This window comes from Odontesthes bonariensis, chromosome 14, assembly GCF_027942865.1.
Source record: "Odontesthes bonariensis isolate fOdoBon6 chromosome 14, fOdoBon6.hap1, whole genome shotgun sequence".
Classification (NCBI taxonomy): Eukaryota; Metazoa; Chordata; class Actinopteri; order Atheriniformes; family Atherinopsidae; genus Odontesthes; species Odontesthes bonariensis.
The window spans coordinates 4,561,069-4,579,766 of NC_134519.1; the positions used below are offsets into that span (position 1 = coordinate 4,561,069).

The window sequence follows — 18,698 nt, forward strand, 5'->3', positions numbered from 1 at the left end:
GGTGGAGTTTCAGGGTGAGACGGGCCGGTGGAGTTTCAGGGTGAGACGGGCCGGTGGAGTTTCAGGGTGAGAAAGGCCGGTGGAGTTTCAGGGTGAGACGGGCCGGTGGAGTTTCAGGGTGAGACGGGCCGGTGGAGTTTCAGGGTGAGAAGGGCCGGTGGAGTTTCAGGGTGAGGTCTTTGAGCTGTTTCCTGGTTCATCGTGGGCTGATTCTGTGTGTGTGGAAACAGAGAGAATGAATGAAAGGTGTTATCCCTGAATCTCTGAGAAATCATGTTGAGAAAGCAGGCGGAACATTATGGTTATTAGATTTGATTCGTTGTTTCGACCCTAAAATCAAAGATAACTCCACCCTGATGGAGGCCCGTGGGCTTCGGTCGGCAGTGTCCCTCTGGATAGTTTCCCCCTGTCAGCGGATCTGGTATAAAGGTGGAAACGATCTTTGGTGTAACGGTGATGTTTAAAGCCTTTAAAGCAGCAGATTCGTTGTGTTTTTGTTGTTTGACTGAATCAGCTGTTGGTTTTAATCCTGGTTTGATGGAGGAAAAGCGCGGGATCCGGTCGTTCGAATCCGTGTCGGAGACTTTGTTCGTTCCTCATTCTTCCGTCAGAGGGTGGAGCGCAGACTTGAATGAAACGCTTGGCGCGTCTGGTCTTTCAGCAAGTTGGCGAGCACCTCGGGAGCTGGCCGCCTGCCAAATGATAATCGGCGGCGAGCGGCTGTTGTCATGGCAACAGCAACATGGGGTAGCCGCTTCCAATCCAGTCCCCGTGCGGCTTCACGGCTGCAGAGGTGAGCGCTGAAGACTCTGGCTCGGTAGGAGATGGAGGAGGCCAATGATTAACCTCGGTGACCAGGCAGCGTCCAATCGTTTGGTTCATCATTAACTAAGTCCTTTGGTGCTTCTCCTGTTTCACTGTGGCTGTGTTCGAAACCGCCTACTACATACTACATACTACATACTGCATACTACATACTACATACTGCATACTACATACTGCATACTACATACTGCCTACTACATACTACATACTACATACTGCAAACTACATACTGCATACTACATACTGCATACTACATACTGCCTACTACATACTACATACTGCAAACTACATACTGCATACTGCATACTTCCATACTGCATACTGCATACTTCCATACTGCATACTACATACTGCAAACTACATACTGCACACTGCATACTGCATACTTCCATACTGCATACTACATACTACATACTGCATACTGCATACTGCACACTGCATACTACATACTACATACTGCAAACTACATACTGCACACTGCATACTGCATACTTCCATACTGCATACTACATACTACATACTACATACTGCACACTGCATACTGCATACTTCCATACTGCATACTACATACTGCAAACTACATACTGCACACTGCACACTGCATACTGCATACTACATACTACATACTGCATACTACATACTGCATACTACACACTACATACTGCATACTACACACTGCATACTGCATACTTCCATACTGCATACTACATACTGCATACTGCATACTACACACTACATACTGCAAACTACATACTGCACACTGCATACTGCATACTTCCATACTGCATACTACATACTGCATACTTCCATACTGCATACTACATACTACATACTGCATACTGCATACTACACAGTACATACTGCAAACTACATACTGCACACTGCATACTGCATACTTCCATACTGCATACTACATACTGCATACTACATACTACATACTGCATACTGCATACTGCATACTACACACTACATACTGCAAACTACATACTGCACACTGCATACTGCATACTTCCATACTGCATACTACATACTGCATACTGCATACTACACAGTACATACTGCATACTGCAATACTGCATACTACATACTGCATACTGCATACTACACACTACATACTGCATACTACACACTGCATACTTCCATACTGCATACTACATACTGCATACTGCATACTACACACTACATACTGCATACTGCACACTACATACTACATGCATTTCGCTCCTGCCCAAGCCGAAATCAGCCGGCCTGAAGCTGATTTCGCTTAAGCTCTAAACTCTGTAAACTTTAGCAACATTTGAAACATTTTCAGGTGAGAAAGTAGTCGTTTAGATCCCCAACGTGTTGAAAATCGGACAAAATACCGGCTGTTTACAATTTTGTTCCCACGAATTCGGCGCTACTAAAGCTAGCCGCAGTGAGCAACGCACTTCCTGTTATTTTCACAAAATAAAATACCCGTTGCCTTTTATCATAGGGAAAGCCATTAGGATACAATTGGTGCTTTTGTTTTGAAAACAGGAAGTGAACCTACCCTCGTTGTAGCTAGCTTGAAACTGCCGTTTTGACAGGAAATGACGATCGGCGACATCACGTTACGTTGCATCTTGGGTAGTTTGAGTATGAGTAGTAACCTCATGATGCATACCCAACATTTCAGAGAATCTAGTATGCATCCGGGAACTTCTCGCTTACTAAAACTCGCATACCAACTCAGAAAGTTAGTATGAGTAGGAGGACTAGTGGGAGAAGTATGCGGTTTCGAACACAGCCTCAGTAAGTTCACGAATAAATAGCTTAGAGTAAGTTAGGTGCATTTATGCCAAAAGTAATCTTCTCTGCTATTGGATGATAAAACCATATTTGGAAGAACATTTTAAGAACCTAATTATTTACGACACTTTCCCTCAATAAGGAGAACATCAATTAGTTTTAAAGACACACGCAGTGAAACCGTTTGGCTACAAATCCGCCGCCGCTGCTACTAATTTGCTAGCTTTTCTTTCTATTTTGGTCATTTTTTAAAGTGAAGGAAGCAGATAAATGCGCTGATATTCATTTAGAGTATTCCTTTGTTTCCCACAGTTGTGATGAATAAGGAAATCATGTCACGATACAGGAAAGTTCAGAGAGACAGGAAGCAGGGGGCAGAGAGAGGGGGAACAACACGCAGCACAGGGCCGTCTGATGCGGGACTCGAACCGGGGCCAGCTGCAGCGAGGACTGTAGCCTCTGTACATGGGGCGCCTGCTCAACCCACTACGCCACCGACCACCCCTGTTTCATTAATTATTTTATTATTGTAAAAGTCTGTTGCTCGCAGGCTTTTATTTAGTAAAAGTCTGTTGCTCACAGGCTTTTATTTTGTAAAAGTCTGTTGCTGTCTGCTGCGGAACAGGAAAAGAAAGTAATCGGCGGATCCACCAAACATGGAGAAGGGTACGGAACTTTTACTCGGCCATTTTCATTTTAAAGTTCTTCCAGACGGCGGAGTCGACAGAACCAAAGTCATCTGTAAACACTGCCAAGTTGAATTGTCTTCTCAGCGTAGTAGTTCCAGTCTAAAATATCACTTAAAGGCAAAACACACAACTGATAGCAGCAAGTCATTCAAGGAAACAGACAGTGGAGCGAGGCTTCTACATAAAAACTACAGAAAGATGCTGATGTTAAAAGTGTGTTTGCACAACAAATGTTATGGCACTTTCATTCATATGGCAGCACATTTAAAATAAAGCTAAATGCTAAAAGCTATACGCTACTTTTGGATTCATTTTTGGATTTTGCGTACAAATGCGATTAATCGTGATTAATCAGGGAAATCATGTGATTAATTAGATTAAACATTTTAATCGTTGCCCAGCCCTAAAAAAAAAAACCCTGAGAAGTTTCGACTGTGAACGGTTCTTTGTTTTTAAAAACTGCTGGTTTCCGTTTAATCATTCAACAGATTCTGTCATGTTTGCTCTGGTAATCAGTAATGTTTAGTTTGTTTTGAAGCTTTCTCAAAGCTCACAGAGTTCCAGTGTTGTGGTAAATTTAAGCGCTCAGACTGCCGGCTCGTGGGCCTTTTAATTCTACCAGAAGCAGGAGAAACTCTGCTTCGTCTCCGGCTTCCTGCTGCAGTTTGGGGAGGGAGACTGGTGTGAAACTGAGAGCTACAAATGGGTCGTGAGTTTACAGCTTCGGGTCTGAGTAATGCGGTCTGACTGTGTTCACGCTATGGGCTCCTCAGAGGTAAACACAGACCGTCACCTGGTTCCCCGCCGACTTTCCCCTCGTTGGCCGAGTGCCTCGGGGAGAGGATTCATGACCTTTCTGAGAGGTTTCCTGGCAGGCAGCTGCAGGAAATAGCCAAGCCTTTTATTTGAAAACAGAGAGTCTGTAGGCACGTGAAAGGAGGAAGTGGAAGGAGTAGGGCCTGAGAGATGATTGGAATGGGAAATGTTGTGATTGGGGAAAAGGAGGGCTGTGTTCCAAACCGCATACTTCTCCTACTACTTCTACTTCTCCTACTAACTGTTTGAGTTAGTATGCGAGTTTGAGTAAGCGAGAAGTTCCCGGATGCATACTAGATTCTCCGAAATGTTGGGTATGCATCATGAGGTTACTCCTCATACTCAAACTACCCAAGATGCAACGTAACGTGACGTCGCCGATCGTCATTTCCTGTCTAAACGGCAGTTTCAAGCTAGCTACAACGAGGGTAGGTTCACTTCCTGTTTTCAAAACAAAAGCACCAATTGTATCGTAATGGCTTTCCCTATGATAAAAGGCAACGGGTATTTTATTTTGTGAAAATAACAGGAAGTGCGTTGCTCACTGCGGCTAGCTTTAGTAGCGCCGAATTCGTGGGAACAAAATTGTAAACAGCCGGTATTTTGTCAGGTTTTCAACACGTTGGGGATCTAAACGACTACTTTCTCACCTGAAAATGTTTCAAATGTTGCTAAAGTTTACAGAGTTTAGAGCTTAAGAGAAATCAGCTTCAGGCCGGCTGATTTCGGCTCGGGCAGGAGCGAGATGCATTGTGGGTAAACGCTCTGCATGGATGATTATGTAGTATGCGGTTTCGAACTCAGCCGAGGTTTCCTCAGAGGTGGTCCCGAGGATCCGGGGGGGTGGGGGGTCTTCAGCTGCGCCTGACAGATAAATGTGAATCTTAAAGTCAAAGCACGGTTTTTACGGCCTCCGACGCTGTTTTTGCTTCACGGCGCCTTCTCTCTCACCTGCACAGGTACCTGAGCCGTGTATTTGGCATGCACCCAAAAGAGACCGCCAGACAGCTGAGTCTGGCCGTGAAGGACGGGCTGGTGGTGGAGACGCTGACCGTGGGCTGCAAGGGCTCGAAGGCCGGCATCGAGCAGGAGGGCTACTGGCTGCCCGGGGATGAGATGGTGAGTCCAGGGGGGGGTTCAGCATCTCATGTGACACCAAACGTCTGTTTTTTCTTTCGTCTTCACCTGCATGTGTTCACGCTGTGAGCAACACTCGGAAAGAAATCGCATCTCTGAAGAAACGAGTCGCGAGAAAACAGGAAAAAACCCTCCGACGGGTTAAAGTTTGGGCCGATCCTGTTAAAATGGTTTCCGTTTGAAAACTGTCGAATATCGATTCATAAAATCCTGAGATGGATTTCTACCCTGCATCATTTTACTGCCTCTAAACCGCAGAACCGCCTGGATTTTTAATGGAAAAATGTCTAAAATCGAGGAAGTTCTTCCCTCTCTGCAGATGTAACGATGAACCTTTTCATGTGGAAACCAAGTTAAGTTCTGCTTCAACATTAAACCTGGAACAAACGAAGCTGAAGGCTTTTTGAATCTAATTTCAAAAAGTCTCCTTACTCATTCTGTACCCGTAGCCTTCAGAGTTACATTTTAATAACAGGTTAACTATAATAATAACAACAATAACAATGATTATTAGGGCTGGGCGAGTTAACTCGTTATTATCGCGCAAACTTGTTAATTATGTTAATATTAAATATTTTATCGCGCATTAGCGCAGGTTTTATTATTTATTTTGCTTTGTAAAAGTCTGGTGTTCACAAGCTTTTATTTTGTAAAAGTCTGTTGCTCACAGGCTTTTATTTTGTAAAAGTCTGGTGTTCACAGGCTTTTATTTTGTAAAAGTCTGGTGTTCACAGGCTTTTATTTTGTAAAAGTCTGTCGCTCACAGGCTTTTATTTTGTAAAAGTCTGTTGCTCACAGGCTTTTATTTTGTAAAAGTCTGGTGTTCACAGGCTTTTATTTTGTAAAAGTCTGTCGCTCACAGGCTTTTATTTTGTAAAAGTCTGGTGTTCACAAGCTTTTATTTTGTAAAAGTCTGGTGTTCACAGGCTTTTATTTTGTAAAAGTCTGTCGCTCACAGGCTTTTATTTTGTAAAAGTCTGGTGTTCACAGGCTTTTATTTTGTAAAAGTCTGTCGCTCACAGGCTTTTATTTTGTAAAAGTCTGGTGTTCACAGGCTTTTATTTTGTAAAAGTCTTGCTCACAGGCTTTTATTTTGTAAAAGTCTGGTGTTCACAGGCTTTTATTTTGTAAAAGTCTGTCGCTCACAGGCTTTTATTTTGTAAAAGTCTGTTGCTGTCTGCTGCGGAACAGGAAAAGAAAGTAATCGGCGGATCCACCAAACATGGAGAAGGGTACGGAACTTTTACTCGGCCATTTTCATGTTAAAGTTCTTCCAGACGGCGGAGTCGACAGAACCAAAGTCATCTGTAAACTCTGCCAAGTTGAATTGTCTTCTCAGCGTAGTAGTTCCAGTCTAAAATATCACTTAAAGGCAAAACACACAACTGATAGCAGCAAGTCATTCAAGGAAACAGACAGTGGAGCGAGGCTTCTACATAAAAACTACAGAAAGATGCTGATGTTAAAAGTGTGTTTGCACAACAAATGTTATGGCACTTTCATTCATATGGCAGCACATTTAAAATAAAGCTAAATGCTAAAAGCTATACACTACTTTAGGATTCATTTTTGGATTCTGCGTACAAATGCGATTAATCGTGATTAATCAGGGAAATCATGTGATTAATTAGATTAAACATTTTAATCGTTTCCCGGAGCAGGGAGACATGGGAAACACTGATCTAGATGGTCATGTTGGAGCGTCTTCCCTCAGAAGGAACCTCTGCCGTCCGTGCATTTATTTCTGTGAAAACATCTGTAATGGCAAAGCACAAAAAACAACTCTTTAGGCTTTTTTTCGCCTCTTTTTCGGCTCCACGTTGGTCGTAAGGAAGGAACCGTCGCAGCAGCTGTAACGTGGACTCATCCGTTCACCCCGAGTTTAATGATGAATACGTTTGTGATGAGGACCCACCCGTCAGGCTGCTCACAGTGTGAACACGTGTTAACATCAATTCATGGACTTTACATCAGCAATGTTTATTCTTTATGTTGGAAGGTGATGAGAAAATGATCTGAATCAGTGAATAAAGTTAAGATATATATATATATATATATATATATATATATATATTTTTTTATAGGTCATTTGGAGGAATAGATGATTTCAGGAACACCAGAGAGGCCAGAACGATGACATAAAGACGTTTGTTTTAATGTTAACCGCTTTTAAAATGGCTGTTTGACTCAAACCAAATGATTCCATATTAAATGTTCCCTGTTTGGGAATCAGGAAAACGTGCCAGATGTGGCACTTTTTCCTCCTCGGTTCAGATGAAAGGTGTTTCATGTGAAGGCGTGACGCTCATTTTAGCTGCAGGCCTTCTAAACTCTCCTCTCTGAATCACTTCCAATCACAGGAGCCGAAGGCCGAGGGGAGCAAGGTAAGGACTGCATTGTTATTCTAAAAACCGGCGTTTGTTCCTCATTAGACCCCCCTTCACCCCCCTTCACCCCCGCCGTCGACTAACATCATCCTGTGAGAAATCCTTCGTGCCACAAGCAGCGCAGTTTTTGGATTTGAGTGAATCTTTTTCCAAGCAGGCTGCAGAAAACTGAACAAAATGAGGTGGAAGATCTCAGTCTTCTTCCCCTGTTTAATCCACTTGCTGCAGCTTTTTTTAAAGGGACAGTTAGCCTCTTTTGACATGAAGCTGTGTAACATCCCATATCAGCAACATCATTTCTGAACATCTTCTTACCCCCTGCTGCGTCCTGTGAGCAGAGTTCCAGCCTCGTTTTGGTGTTGATGAAGGTAGTCCGGCTAGTTGGCTGGGGTTTAAAAAATAAAGCGTTTTGCTTCTCAGAACAATATGCGTTCAACAGAGTAATACATTTGCATCACAAAATGGTTCTCCAGGAAAAAGTCAGACCTCACAATCGCTTGGCCCTATTTTCTCTCCCTTCGTATCACTGCCTGCTGTGCAGACCGTGCAGAACGAGCAGCAAACACCGGCGCGGCTGTCGGCAGGCGGCAGCAGTGGTTTTCCCCTCTTTCTGTCTTCTCAAACCCCAGCTGGTGGAGGCGGATGGCCACCCTCCCTGGTTCTGGTTCTGCCAGAGGTTTCTTCCTGTTAAAAAAGGGAGTTTTTTCTCTCCACAGTCGCCTTCAGATTGGACTGAAGACAAGTTTCGGTGCAATCTGTTTGTTTCCTTAGCTAGGAAATTGTTTTTGAATTGGCTCTAAATGAATGAATTGGATTATTTTGTAAATAATTATGATTACAATGAATTGAATTCCAATTGGCTTGAATTGGACTTTATTATTTAAGTGCCTTGAGATGACATTTGGTGTATTTGGCGCTTTATAAATAAAACTGAATTGAATTGAATCCAGAAAAAGTCAGACCTCACAATCGCTTGGCCCTATTTTCTCTCCCTTCGTATCACTGCCTGCAGCATATGATATAAATGCCATAATCAGGAAGGTGTTAATGAATGTCATGTGTAATGTAGTGGTTTGAATCTCTGGTATATTAGCGCAGGGACACAACGTGGGCTGCCAGGTGAGCATGTGGTGCCACCGTTCGACACGCACCCAGGTCTGATCAGCCTGTGGTGGGCCAACCCTGGCAGAGGGTGTCTTGTGAGGAAATGGCCGAAACCACATGGTCAGCAATGGCAAATCCCACTCCACTGTCACTTACCATGAAGATGAAGGGACTTCAACACCTAGTCCTATAACGAAGTCGAAGAAGTATGTTTCAAACACCGTAACAGGCGCGGCCGTCGGCAGCAGGCAGTGATACGAAGGGAGAGAAAATAGGGCCAAGGGATTGTGAGGTCTGACTTTTTCCTGGAGAACCATTTTGTGATGCAAATGTATTACTCTGTTGAACGCATATTGTTCTGAGAAGCAAAACGCTTTATTTTTTAAACCCCAGCCAACTAGCCGGACTACCTTCATCAACACCAAAACGAGGCTGGAACTCTGCTCACAGGACGCAGCAGGGGGTAAGAAGATGTTCAGAAATGATGTTGCTAATATGGGATGTTACACAGCTTCATGTCAAAGGAGGCGAACTATCCCTTTAAGCTGAATCGTATCTGGTTTCCTTAAACGGCTTCACTCAGTCCGCCGCTGCGCTGCGTCCACGTGGCCACAGGAAGGATGAAATGTGTGCTCGCTGCCCACCTTCAGGTGTGCCGTTGCTTGTTTTCTTTTAAAGTCGCAGCTCAAAACCTTGAATCCCAACCCGCTGCTACGTGTCGCTGGAATAACAATCAGTCTCATATTCCTGAGAGAATTCCTGCGTACCTGCAGTCGGGCAGCAAGCGCTCTGAGTAATGTGGTCTTTGTGGTTGTGTTCCTCAGAACGGTGCGTTCTGCTGTGCTCTTAACTCCCGTCTGGCACGCTTGTTTTCTTCTTTATTCTGATTTACGAGTGAAAAAGTGGCCGCGGCCTGCAGTTCTCTTCATGCCTGCTGCTGGTAACGGGCCCGGCTGCTTCCTGCAGGTTAGCAGTCGCTCAGAGGACAGTCGGAGGCCAGTTCTTCCTGGATTCAGGCCAGCTGGCATGAGCTGAGTCCTTCGCCTGACCTCGGGATATTTGCTCAAACAGATGACCACAGCATTGACTCACCGATCGTAAACCTTTCTAACGAGCACAACCAAGTTTTAAATGTCTCAAGCTGGGTTGGATTAAGTCCAGGTTTAATGCTTTTTTACACTAAAAGCAGCATCTTAAGGCCGTTCAGCTGCAGTTACCGTAAGATACTCATTGCGCGGCTCCTCAAGCTTTAATTGGCGGCTCACACTCGCATAGTAGCTTATAACAATATGGTAACAATAACAATACATTTATTCAAATAACACACAGCGAGTACTGCACAGGATTAAAGGCGGGGTAGGGGTTCTTTTTCTGGAACATTTTTTTACATATTGCTTGAAATACTCTTCACACCCCCATTGCAACCAATTAATTAAAAGTTTTGACACAAATATGAAAAGTTTTAGTGGCCTCTAGAACGTACAATCTAGGAAAAACAGTATCCAATCATACTGAACTGCAATCTGCTCCCCCCCCCCCCCCCCCCCCTGTGCGCGTACCCTGCTCCGTGAACGAAGCTTGGCAGGAAGCTAAACTAGAGCCAGCTTGGCTAGCACCTAGCATTATTAAACGTATAGTTAGCATATACTAAATACTAAATACGGCAACGATCGATGCTTGCTGTCAGAACAGCGCTCGTGCACCTTCGTGCTCGTGCACGTTCATGTACTCTAGAGGCGTGGCTTCGGGGGGAAAGTGAAGAAAAGGGTTGGGACTTTTTACCTGTGTATTTTCAAAATGCAGCTTCGCTGGACTCCAAATCCAGGATCTCCTACCCTACCTTTAAGTATTTTTATTAAGTTTGCGTTTTTGTAGTATGAAGTATTTTTTATTAATTAAGGATTAATGGTGTTTCCTAAAGGGGGAACTGTTAAACCTGGCAACGCAGCCCGCTTAAACCATGTCGCGGGGGGGCTGGAGCCCATCCCAGTGGTCAGTGGGCGACAGGCAGCGTAACCTCTGGACAGGCCGCCAGTCCATCACAGGGCCACTTTATTATATATAATCTTAAATACAAAAAGATACCACATGTAGCTTACAAAATGCCATGTCAGTGTATATTATAATTATATTATTATTATAATTATATTAGTTATTTAAGTTATTTAATTTAGCATATAGCTCATAACAATAAAAATAATCCACAGTCAGGACTTCTTGTTGAGTTGCAAACACAAACCAGACCAGGTTGCCTTTGGGTGAAATTAGCTGCATGACATGATGCCTCAATTCTAACTCTAGTTCAGCAAAACTAAAAATCAAACACAGTCGTGGCTAATAGCAACATGTTAGCAAGAGGCTAACAGATAGCCTATAGCCTACGTCACTGATAGAACTCTGCATCCCTTTATCTTCTGCCCGTTTCTCCTCTTCTCCTCTTCCTAAACTGGGCACCTGATGGCTTCTTTGGCCATGATGATGATCCATGATGACTCCACATTATTACCTTTGCTTTTCCCATTAACGCCGTCCGTTCACCCGTCAATCAACCGGAGTCACGTGACGTAACTCAAATTAAATCAAATTTGTTTGTAGCACATTTCATGTACTAACAGTTCAAAGTGCTTTCCATAAAATAAAAGCATTGCAGCAGGGAGTGGAAGAAGCATTAAAAGAATATAAAGAGAAACAAATAAAATCCTTTAAATGAATTTAAAAACAAGCAACAGTCCAGATAAGTTCAAAGATATCGTGCAGATTTCATGCATAGACACATGAGAACAGAAATGTTTTTAACCTGGATTTAAAAATGTCTCCATTTGGTGAAAGTTTAATCTCCACTGGCAGTTTGTTCCACTTGTTTGCAGCATAACAGCTAAATGCTGCTTCTCCATGTTTAGTCTGGACTCTGGACTGGACCAGCTGACCTGAGTCCTTGGATCTAAGAGCTCTGCTGGCTTTATATTCACGTGGATGACTGCACAGATTTTAAAAATGTACATTTTTCCACATAACCCAGTTAATTACACAAAGGTATATGGGTCTATGTTCATTTTAGGAATTAAATACAGTTTATTTGGACTGGAAGCAGTTTGTGTCGTGGCCTGGGATCAGTCTACCCCCCCGCCCAGAAGTCAGGAATCTGTGGATGGATTTTAGACCCTGTACGCTCCAAAATGGGCAGAAATACAAATAGATTTTAAGCCTGAAAGTGTGAAATGTAGTTTTTTGTGGACTCGGTTAGCTCCTGAAAGTCTGACTTTGGCCACAGCTCCAGTGGGCGTGTTGCTCTGCTTTATGGGCACCTGATGTGGACACCCGCAGGGAGATGGCAGCAGCGTTAAAAAGCTGAATATTCATATATCGGGTGTGTTGTGTTAGATCGTTTCGGGCTCATTTCAGCACCTCTGAGCCGGCTCTCAGTTCCAAAGCTGAGTCTGACGGGCTTCAGCCAGCTCTAAACCAAGCTCGTGGGGAGGAAATGAAGGACGAGGCGCAGACGCTTCTTTATGGAGCTGCAGCCAGTCGTGCTCTCCCCTCCCGACTCGGTCCAGACTGTAGGTGGGTGGAGTTGGACTGTTGGCAGGCTGATGAGCAGACGAACTTCTCGTTGCTTCACACTGCATCCTCCACATCCCTGACTTAAACTGCCTCATCAAAATGAGTCAAAGAAAAACGGCAATTTGTGTCTAACAAGCTGAAAGACTGTCGCTTTTATCTAATCAAAGGCAGATTGTGCTTTCTGCAGGATTAGCTTTACAATTTAGAGCAGAGATACTCACTATTTATTTCACCAGAGCCACATTGGCAGCAAAATCAAGGGAAGAGCCACTTTTACCACAACATACTAAAGTCCCCTTTTGCAAATATGCATTTCTACATATAAAACATCCCACAAAAAAAGAAACAACACAGCCAATACATTTTCAATTCAGACCACATTCACCTTAATACTGGCTCCATGACTTTCTTCATGTTGTATTTGTAGTTTGTTGTTGTAATCATAGTGAGACATTCAGGATGAGCATGGTTTCTGTGCTGGTTTTTGCCCTTTTTTTTTTTTTTAAACCTTTAAATCTTTATTGCTTTTTGAAATTTTACACGAAAAGCTTTGTACAGAAGCATGAAAGCGCCTTATAATACACAGAACGAGGTGAACAAGCAAACAAGCAAACAAACAACCATACAACAGCAAAAACCCACACAGTGAAAGGAAAGAGAGAAAAAAAAAACAAATAAAAAACAAACAAAAAAGCAAAACCTGACAAAATCTAGGGATAAACAGATATCCAGGTATTGCAGTGTTACTATGTTTTTGCCCTTTTTTAATTAAAAACCGATCCATTGTGCCTGCATCTCGCGCTGGCTAAAGGAGCTAGCGTGCTCTGTGGTTTAAGCGGGCTGCGTTGCCAGGTTTAACAGTTCCCCCTTTAGGAAACACCATTAAGCCTTAATTAATACTTAATAAAAATACTTAATACTACAAAAACGCAAACTTAATAAAAATACTTAATACTGTGCAGTATTCGCTGTGTGTTATTTGAAAAAAAATGTATTGTTATTGTTAGCATATTGTTATAAGCTACTATGTGAGAGCGAGCCGCCAATTAAAGCTTGAGGAGCCGTGCAATGAGGATCTCTGATGTAGAGGAAAGGGACCATCGTCAATCAATTTACTTTGGCAAAGTTATAAGCAAACATGTTTTCTCTTACTGAACAAAAGAGCTGAAGATTCTCAGATTATTTCCAAATGAAAGTATTTATCCTAAAGGAGAACTTTCCTTCTGAGCTGCATCCTTTGGTTCAGCTTCTGATGAGAGCAGCTAACGTGCTAACGGAAAGAAGTAGTTCTGCTATCTGCCCGCAGAGAAACGGTCGTCCTGGTAACCGATGTCGTGTGACCTCATCTCCTCCACGCAGACGTCCAACTGATCCGAATTGGGTTGTTCTCTCTTTCAAGATTAAAGTAGACGACATCACGTCTAAAATCGTACAAAATGTGGTGCAGTTTTAGCAAAAGAGCAGCGCCAAGGTGCCTTTAATGGCACCAAATAAGGCGATTTTTCACAGTTTTTGCTCCGTCCGAAGTGCGATAAATACCCAGAAGCCTCGGCTGAATGCTTAATTTGGTCCCCAACTCATTACGTTCTTTTCTATGAGACGTTCTGGATTTATTTTGATTTGATTAGGGAAATGACGCTCTATTAAATCCCCTCGTCAGCATTATGTCGTCTCCTTTGGGCCTTCAAGGAGAAACAAAACTGAGCTCCAACTTCAGTCTTTGGCTAATCGTCGAGGATAAAGGAATAAAAGGAGAGAAGTTTTAAAAGAATACTGGAAATCCAACATGTGCTGCTCATCTTAATATCCAGACTGAGGCTAAGTGTTTCAGTTCACCAACCTGCTCTTTGGTCCTCTTTTATAGGGTCTGAATCCACTTTCTTGATGATTTCCGATGCTCAGATGACCCCTAAGTCTTCAGATTTCAGAGCATAAAACAGCGATCCGTGCAGGAAATGTGGATAATTAAACATGATAATAGAGTGAGTCGTCAGTGCCAGCTGGAGAGGGCGACCTTTAAAAGAAACTGGCTTGAAGGGGGATGATTCAGAAGCTGTGACGCCCGTCAGTCTGAGCCACACTCACTGTTTGTAATGGACATGAACTAATTGGGAGTTGCTCCAAAGATCTTCATCTTCGGCCTTTTTATTGACGGGGTGACCGACTCCGATGAAGGCTCCGTGACCGCATGCTCAGGCGTATCTCCACCGTGATGTGAAGCCGTTAAACTAGTGAAATACGAGCACTTTTGTCCTCTTTCAATGAGAAAAGAATCTTTTCTTCTGCAGCTTTGATTTTTACTCACTTTCTTCCCCTTAAAAGTGAGTTTTAAATGGCCCAGTGGGTCCCGTTGCTCTGTTGATGCTGAGCAGCGCACGTTCCCACATCAGCAGCCTAAAAATGAGAATCTTAATGAATAGCAGTGGCCCGAGTACTGACCCTGGGGAACACTTTGGTTCATCTCAGAATGACGTTGCTTCAGAATCACATCATCTGCTGCATCCAAGGCCTCGTGGATCGAACCGTGTAAAGCTCCTTCAGAAGGTCTGATTTCCAACCACGACAGTGCTCATCTGTAAGCGTGAAATAAATGAATAAATAAGTCGTTATTTGATCTGAATCCGGCCCAAACTGGACTTTTCAGATGTAAATCTTTCCGTCTGAGCCGGAGGAACGCAGCCACGTGATGAAGTCGGATGGACTTTGGTCCAAATGCAGCTGAATTCCCCATAAAGCTGCTCTGCAGTGTGTTTCTCACATAATCCACAGCTAAAGCATCGGACATCATGCGCTGCTCTAATGTCCAGTTCAACGGCCCAGCTGAGCTGTAACTGCAGCTCATCTGTGCACGTAGCCGTGCACGTTAAATGTAAATGTATTTTATCCATACAGCCCTTTACAGACTATCATTACGGTGTACCAAAGTGCTTTACAGCAGGTAATAAATAAAGAGAAGAATAAGTAAAAACAATAAAAGAACAGTGAAAGCAATAAAATATAACAAAATCGAATAAGATAAAATAAGATAAAAGTGGCAGTAGGTAGAATTTTTTTGGACACGTAGTGTTCCAGAGGTGGAAGTGTTGTTTATTTTCTGCTTGTTTTCTGCTCACTTTCACATCTAAAGTCCAGTTAATCTAATATTTCTTTTCTCGTGTCTATGCATGAAATCTGCACGAAATCTTTTAACTTATCTGGACTGTTGCTTGTTTTTAAATTCATTTAAATTATTTTATTTGTTTCTCTTTATATTCTTTTATGTATTTTTAATGCTACTTCCACTCCCTGCTGCAATGCTTTTATTTTATGTGAAGCACTTTGAATTGTTCTGTACATGAAATGTGCTACAAATAAATTTGATTTGATTTTGATTTAATCTGAGAGCCTTAGAGTTGGAGCACACTTTCTCTCCTCTCGGCGGCCTGGAGGTGGGGGGGTAACCCAAACTTGTGCTCTGCTGTTTGTGCCCTGCAGGACTGGGAGGCAGAGAGCCACGACTGGTACTGCTTCGAGTGCCACCTGCCCGGCGACGTCCTGCCGTGCGACAACTGCTTCCGGGTGTATCATCTCAAATGTCTGTCGGAGGAGTGCAAGCCCAAAGACGGAGGCTCCCATTGGCAGTGTGTCGTCTGCAGGGTAGGTGGTGCGATCGCTTCTTTGGTGTGTGATGGGCGTACTTCTACGTTGTGCTTAATTCAGAAGGCTGTGGAGGATTTAGAGCAGGTTTCCTGCCGGCTTTCCAACTCCTCCGAGACACGGAATCAATGATTTTTAAAAGGAATGTTGATGAACTGAACAGCAAAGTCAATCATTTACATTTAACCTGAATATTTAACCTCTCAAATGGCTTTTAGCAAGCGAGCCACTTTATCAACGTATGGCTTTAAACAGCCTCAGTGCTGTACATTATTCAGCAAAGTTGAGACGGGGACAAAGAAGTGGACACCAGATGTTATTTCTAACGTAAAAGGAATGAAAAGTAAGAATACAAATCACCAGTTTGTCACTCGAGCTTGAGCTGATCTGCAGACTTTAGAGGGCTGGAAGGACATTAAGACGCTTACAAACAACCAGAGGTGGGTAGAGCAGCCAAAAACTGTACTCAAATAAAAGTACTGTTACTTCAGAATAATATGACTCAAGTAAAAGTAAAAAGTAGTCATCCAAATAATTACTTGAGTAAGAGTAAAAAAGGTGAAAAAACTACTCAAGTACTGAGTAACTGTTGAGTAACGTCTGATTTATTTGTTAACACAAGCATTCAATCAGACAGACAGAAATACTAAATAATCATCTTTAGGCAAATTAGAGTTCATCCAATTGATAAAATAAATTAAAATGAATTTATAATTACAAAATAGCTTAAATTAAAATAATCCAGGTACATTCAAGTACTTCAATAAAAAATAAAAGAGACTTAGGAAATGTTTAAAACATATGTAACCCATATGTAACCTAAAAAACAAACATTCACCTATCCATGGGGGAAAAAACGAGTTTAGGAAACTTAGCGCTACATGTTTCCTCAAGTTAGATGTTGAGTTTCTGCTGAAATGTGCGTTTGTTTTGGTTGACACAGAAGACACATAATGTAGCTGCTGTTTCTCACTCTTTGTAAGGTAAACATGCTTTCAGTATGAGGCCTCGTCTGCGTCTTCATTTCCCACCGTTGGTTCTGACATTTTTCATCTGTTTCTTTCTTTGTTTGCTACGACTGCTAATGCTAAAGCTAACCCGTCCCGCCGCTGAGATCGAGTACGGTCACGTGACCAGACTGCACGGCTGCGTCTGATTGGTGGAACACAGTCAGGTGGTAGAGCCTTTGGCGGAAGTCTCTCTCTCTGTCAGAATAAAACATTAAAATGAGGCGTACGCGGGGGGATAAAAATAATGAGGCGTAGAATACCAAAGAGGTAAGAAGAAAAGTAACCAGCTCATTGTAGCCTAATGTAGCGGAGTAAGAGGACAGTTTCTGCTGCACACATCTACTCAAGTAAAAGTAAAAAGTATAGTGATTTAAAACTACTCCTAGAAGTACAATTATTTAAAAAACTTACTCAAGTAAATGTAACTCGTTACTACCCACCTCTGCAAACAAGTGAAAGAATCTTAAAATTAGTTTGTGATGAACCGATGAAGGGCGCCTGAAGTCTGGAGAGTGAGACGGTTCCAGCATATCATATAACGAGTCGCAGTAATCCAGTCGAGAGGTTGTGAAAGCGACAATTACCGTTTCAAACAGTCTTTAAAGCAGAACCTGTTTTACACAGCAGGCAGTGATACGAACCACCACATACTACCATACTCTGTTGGTGATTATTCATTATGTCCTGATATGTAAAAACTGGAACTCAAAGGTTACGAGTCAAAACTGTGACAATAACTTTAAATGAAAATGAATATTTGCTGAAAATTGACCTCATGCGTGAAACGGAGCATCAGTCGAGCTTCAGGACCTTTTAATATAACTACGAACCGACAGTTTCAGATGACATCGTCTCATTATTGAATCAATCTACTCAACGGGAGATATTTTATTTGGCTTTCTTTCAAAACAAACCTCTGCCAGACGTGCACTATTCTGCTGAAAGTGTGTTCATTCCAAAGCTCCTGCTCCTATCATCCTTCATCTTGCCCGGGCTTGCGTGCAGCTCGTCCTGCCATTGGACTCTTTTAGGAAATAAGGCCCCCGGTGTTTGTAATAAATTAAATAAATTCACTCTTGATAAATTGCCGCGGCGAGTCGGACGGTAAATCCCCTCCGGGGCGAAGCGGAGTGATTGGCGTTTCATTTAGAGGCCGACGCCAGAGGTGAGGTGAATCTGCGGGACTCTGCTGACTCGTGTTTTACTCGAGCAGACGTTTAAGTCGTGATTTAATTTAACAGAGATCAGAGGCTCTGTCACTGCTGCTCAGCGAGGTCACCGATGACGCCACATCTGGAAGGACCAAGGAGCCAGATTCAGCCATGATGCCTGCAGGGGAGCAGGGAGTCGTTTAAAGATGAAGGCTGTGTTCGAAACCGCATACTTCTCCCACTACTCCTACTAACTTTTGGAGTTAGTATGCAAGTTTGAGTAAGTGAAAAGTTCCCGGATGCATACTAGATTCTCCGAAATGTTGGGTATGCATCATGAGGTTACTACTCATACTCAAACTACCCAAGATGCAACGTAACGTGACGTCGCCGATTGTCATTTCCTGTTAAAACGGCAGTTTCAAGCTAGCTACAACGAGGGTAGGTTCACTTCCTGTTTTCAAAACAAAAGCACCAATTGTATGGTAATGGCTTTCCCTATGATAAAAGGCAACGGGTATTTTATTTTGTGAAAATAACCGGAAGTGCGTTGCTCACTGCGGCTAGCTTTAGTAGCGCCGAATTCGTGGGAACTAAATTGTAAACAGC

The 18,698-nt window shown here is 42.9% G+C and overlaps 1 protein-coding gene across 4 annotated transcripts in view; it reads left to right on the forward strand.

Annotated features, from left to right (window-relative positions):
* Window positions 1-18,698, forward strand: part of zmynd11 (zinc finger, MYND-type containing 11) — a 45,879-nt gene that overhangs the window by 9,020 nt on the left and 18,161 nt on the right. For all 4 annotated transcript variants that reach the window (XM_075482651.1, XM_075482653.1, XM_075482654.1 and 1 more), the window contains 3 exons: window positions 5,063-5,222; window positions 7,601-7,624; window positions 15,767-15,928. In XM_075482651.1, coding sequence (XP_075338766.1) covers window positions 5,063-5,222; window positions 7,601-7,624; window positions 15,767-15,928 — 346 coding nt within the window. The remainder of the gene's footprint in view (window positions 1-5,062; window positions 5,223-7,600; window positions 7,625-15,766; window positions 15,929-18,698) is intronic.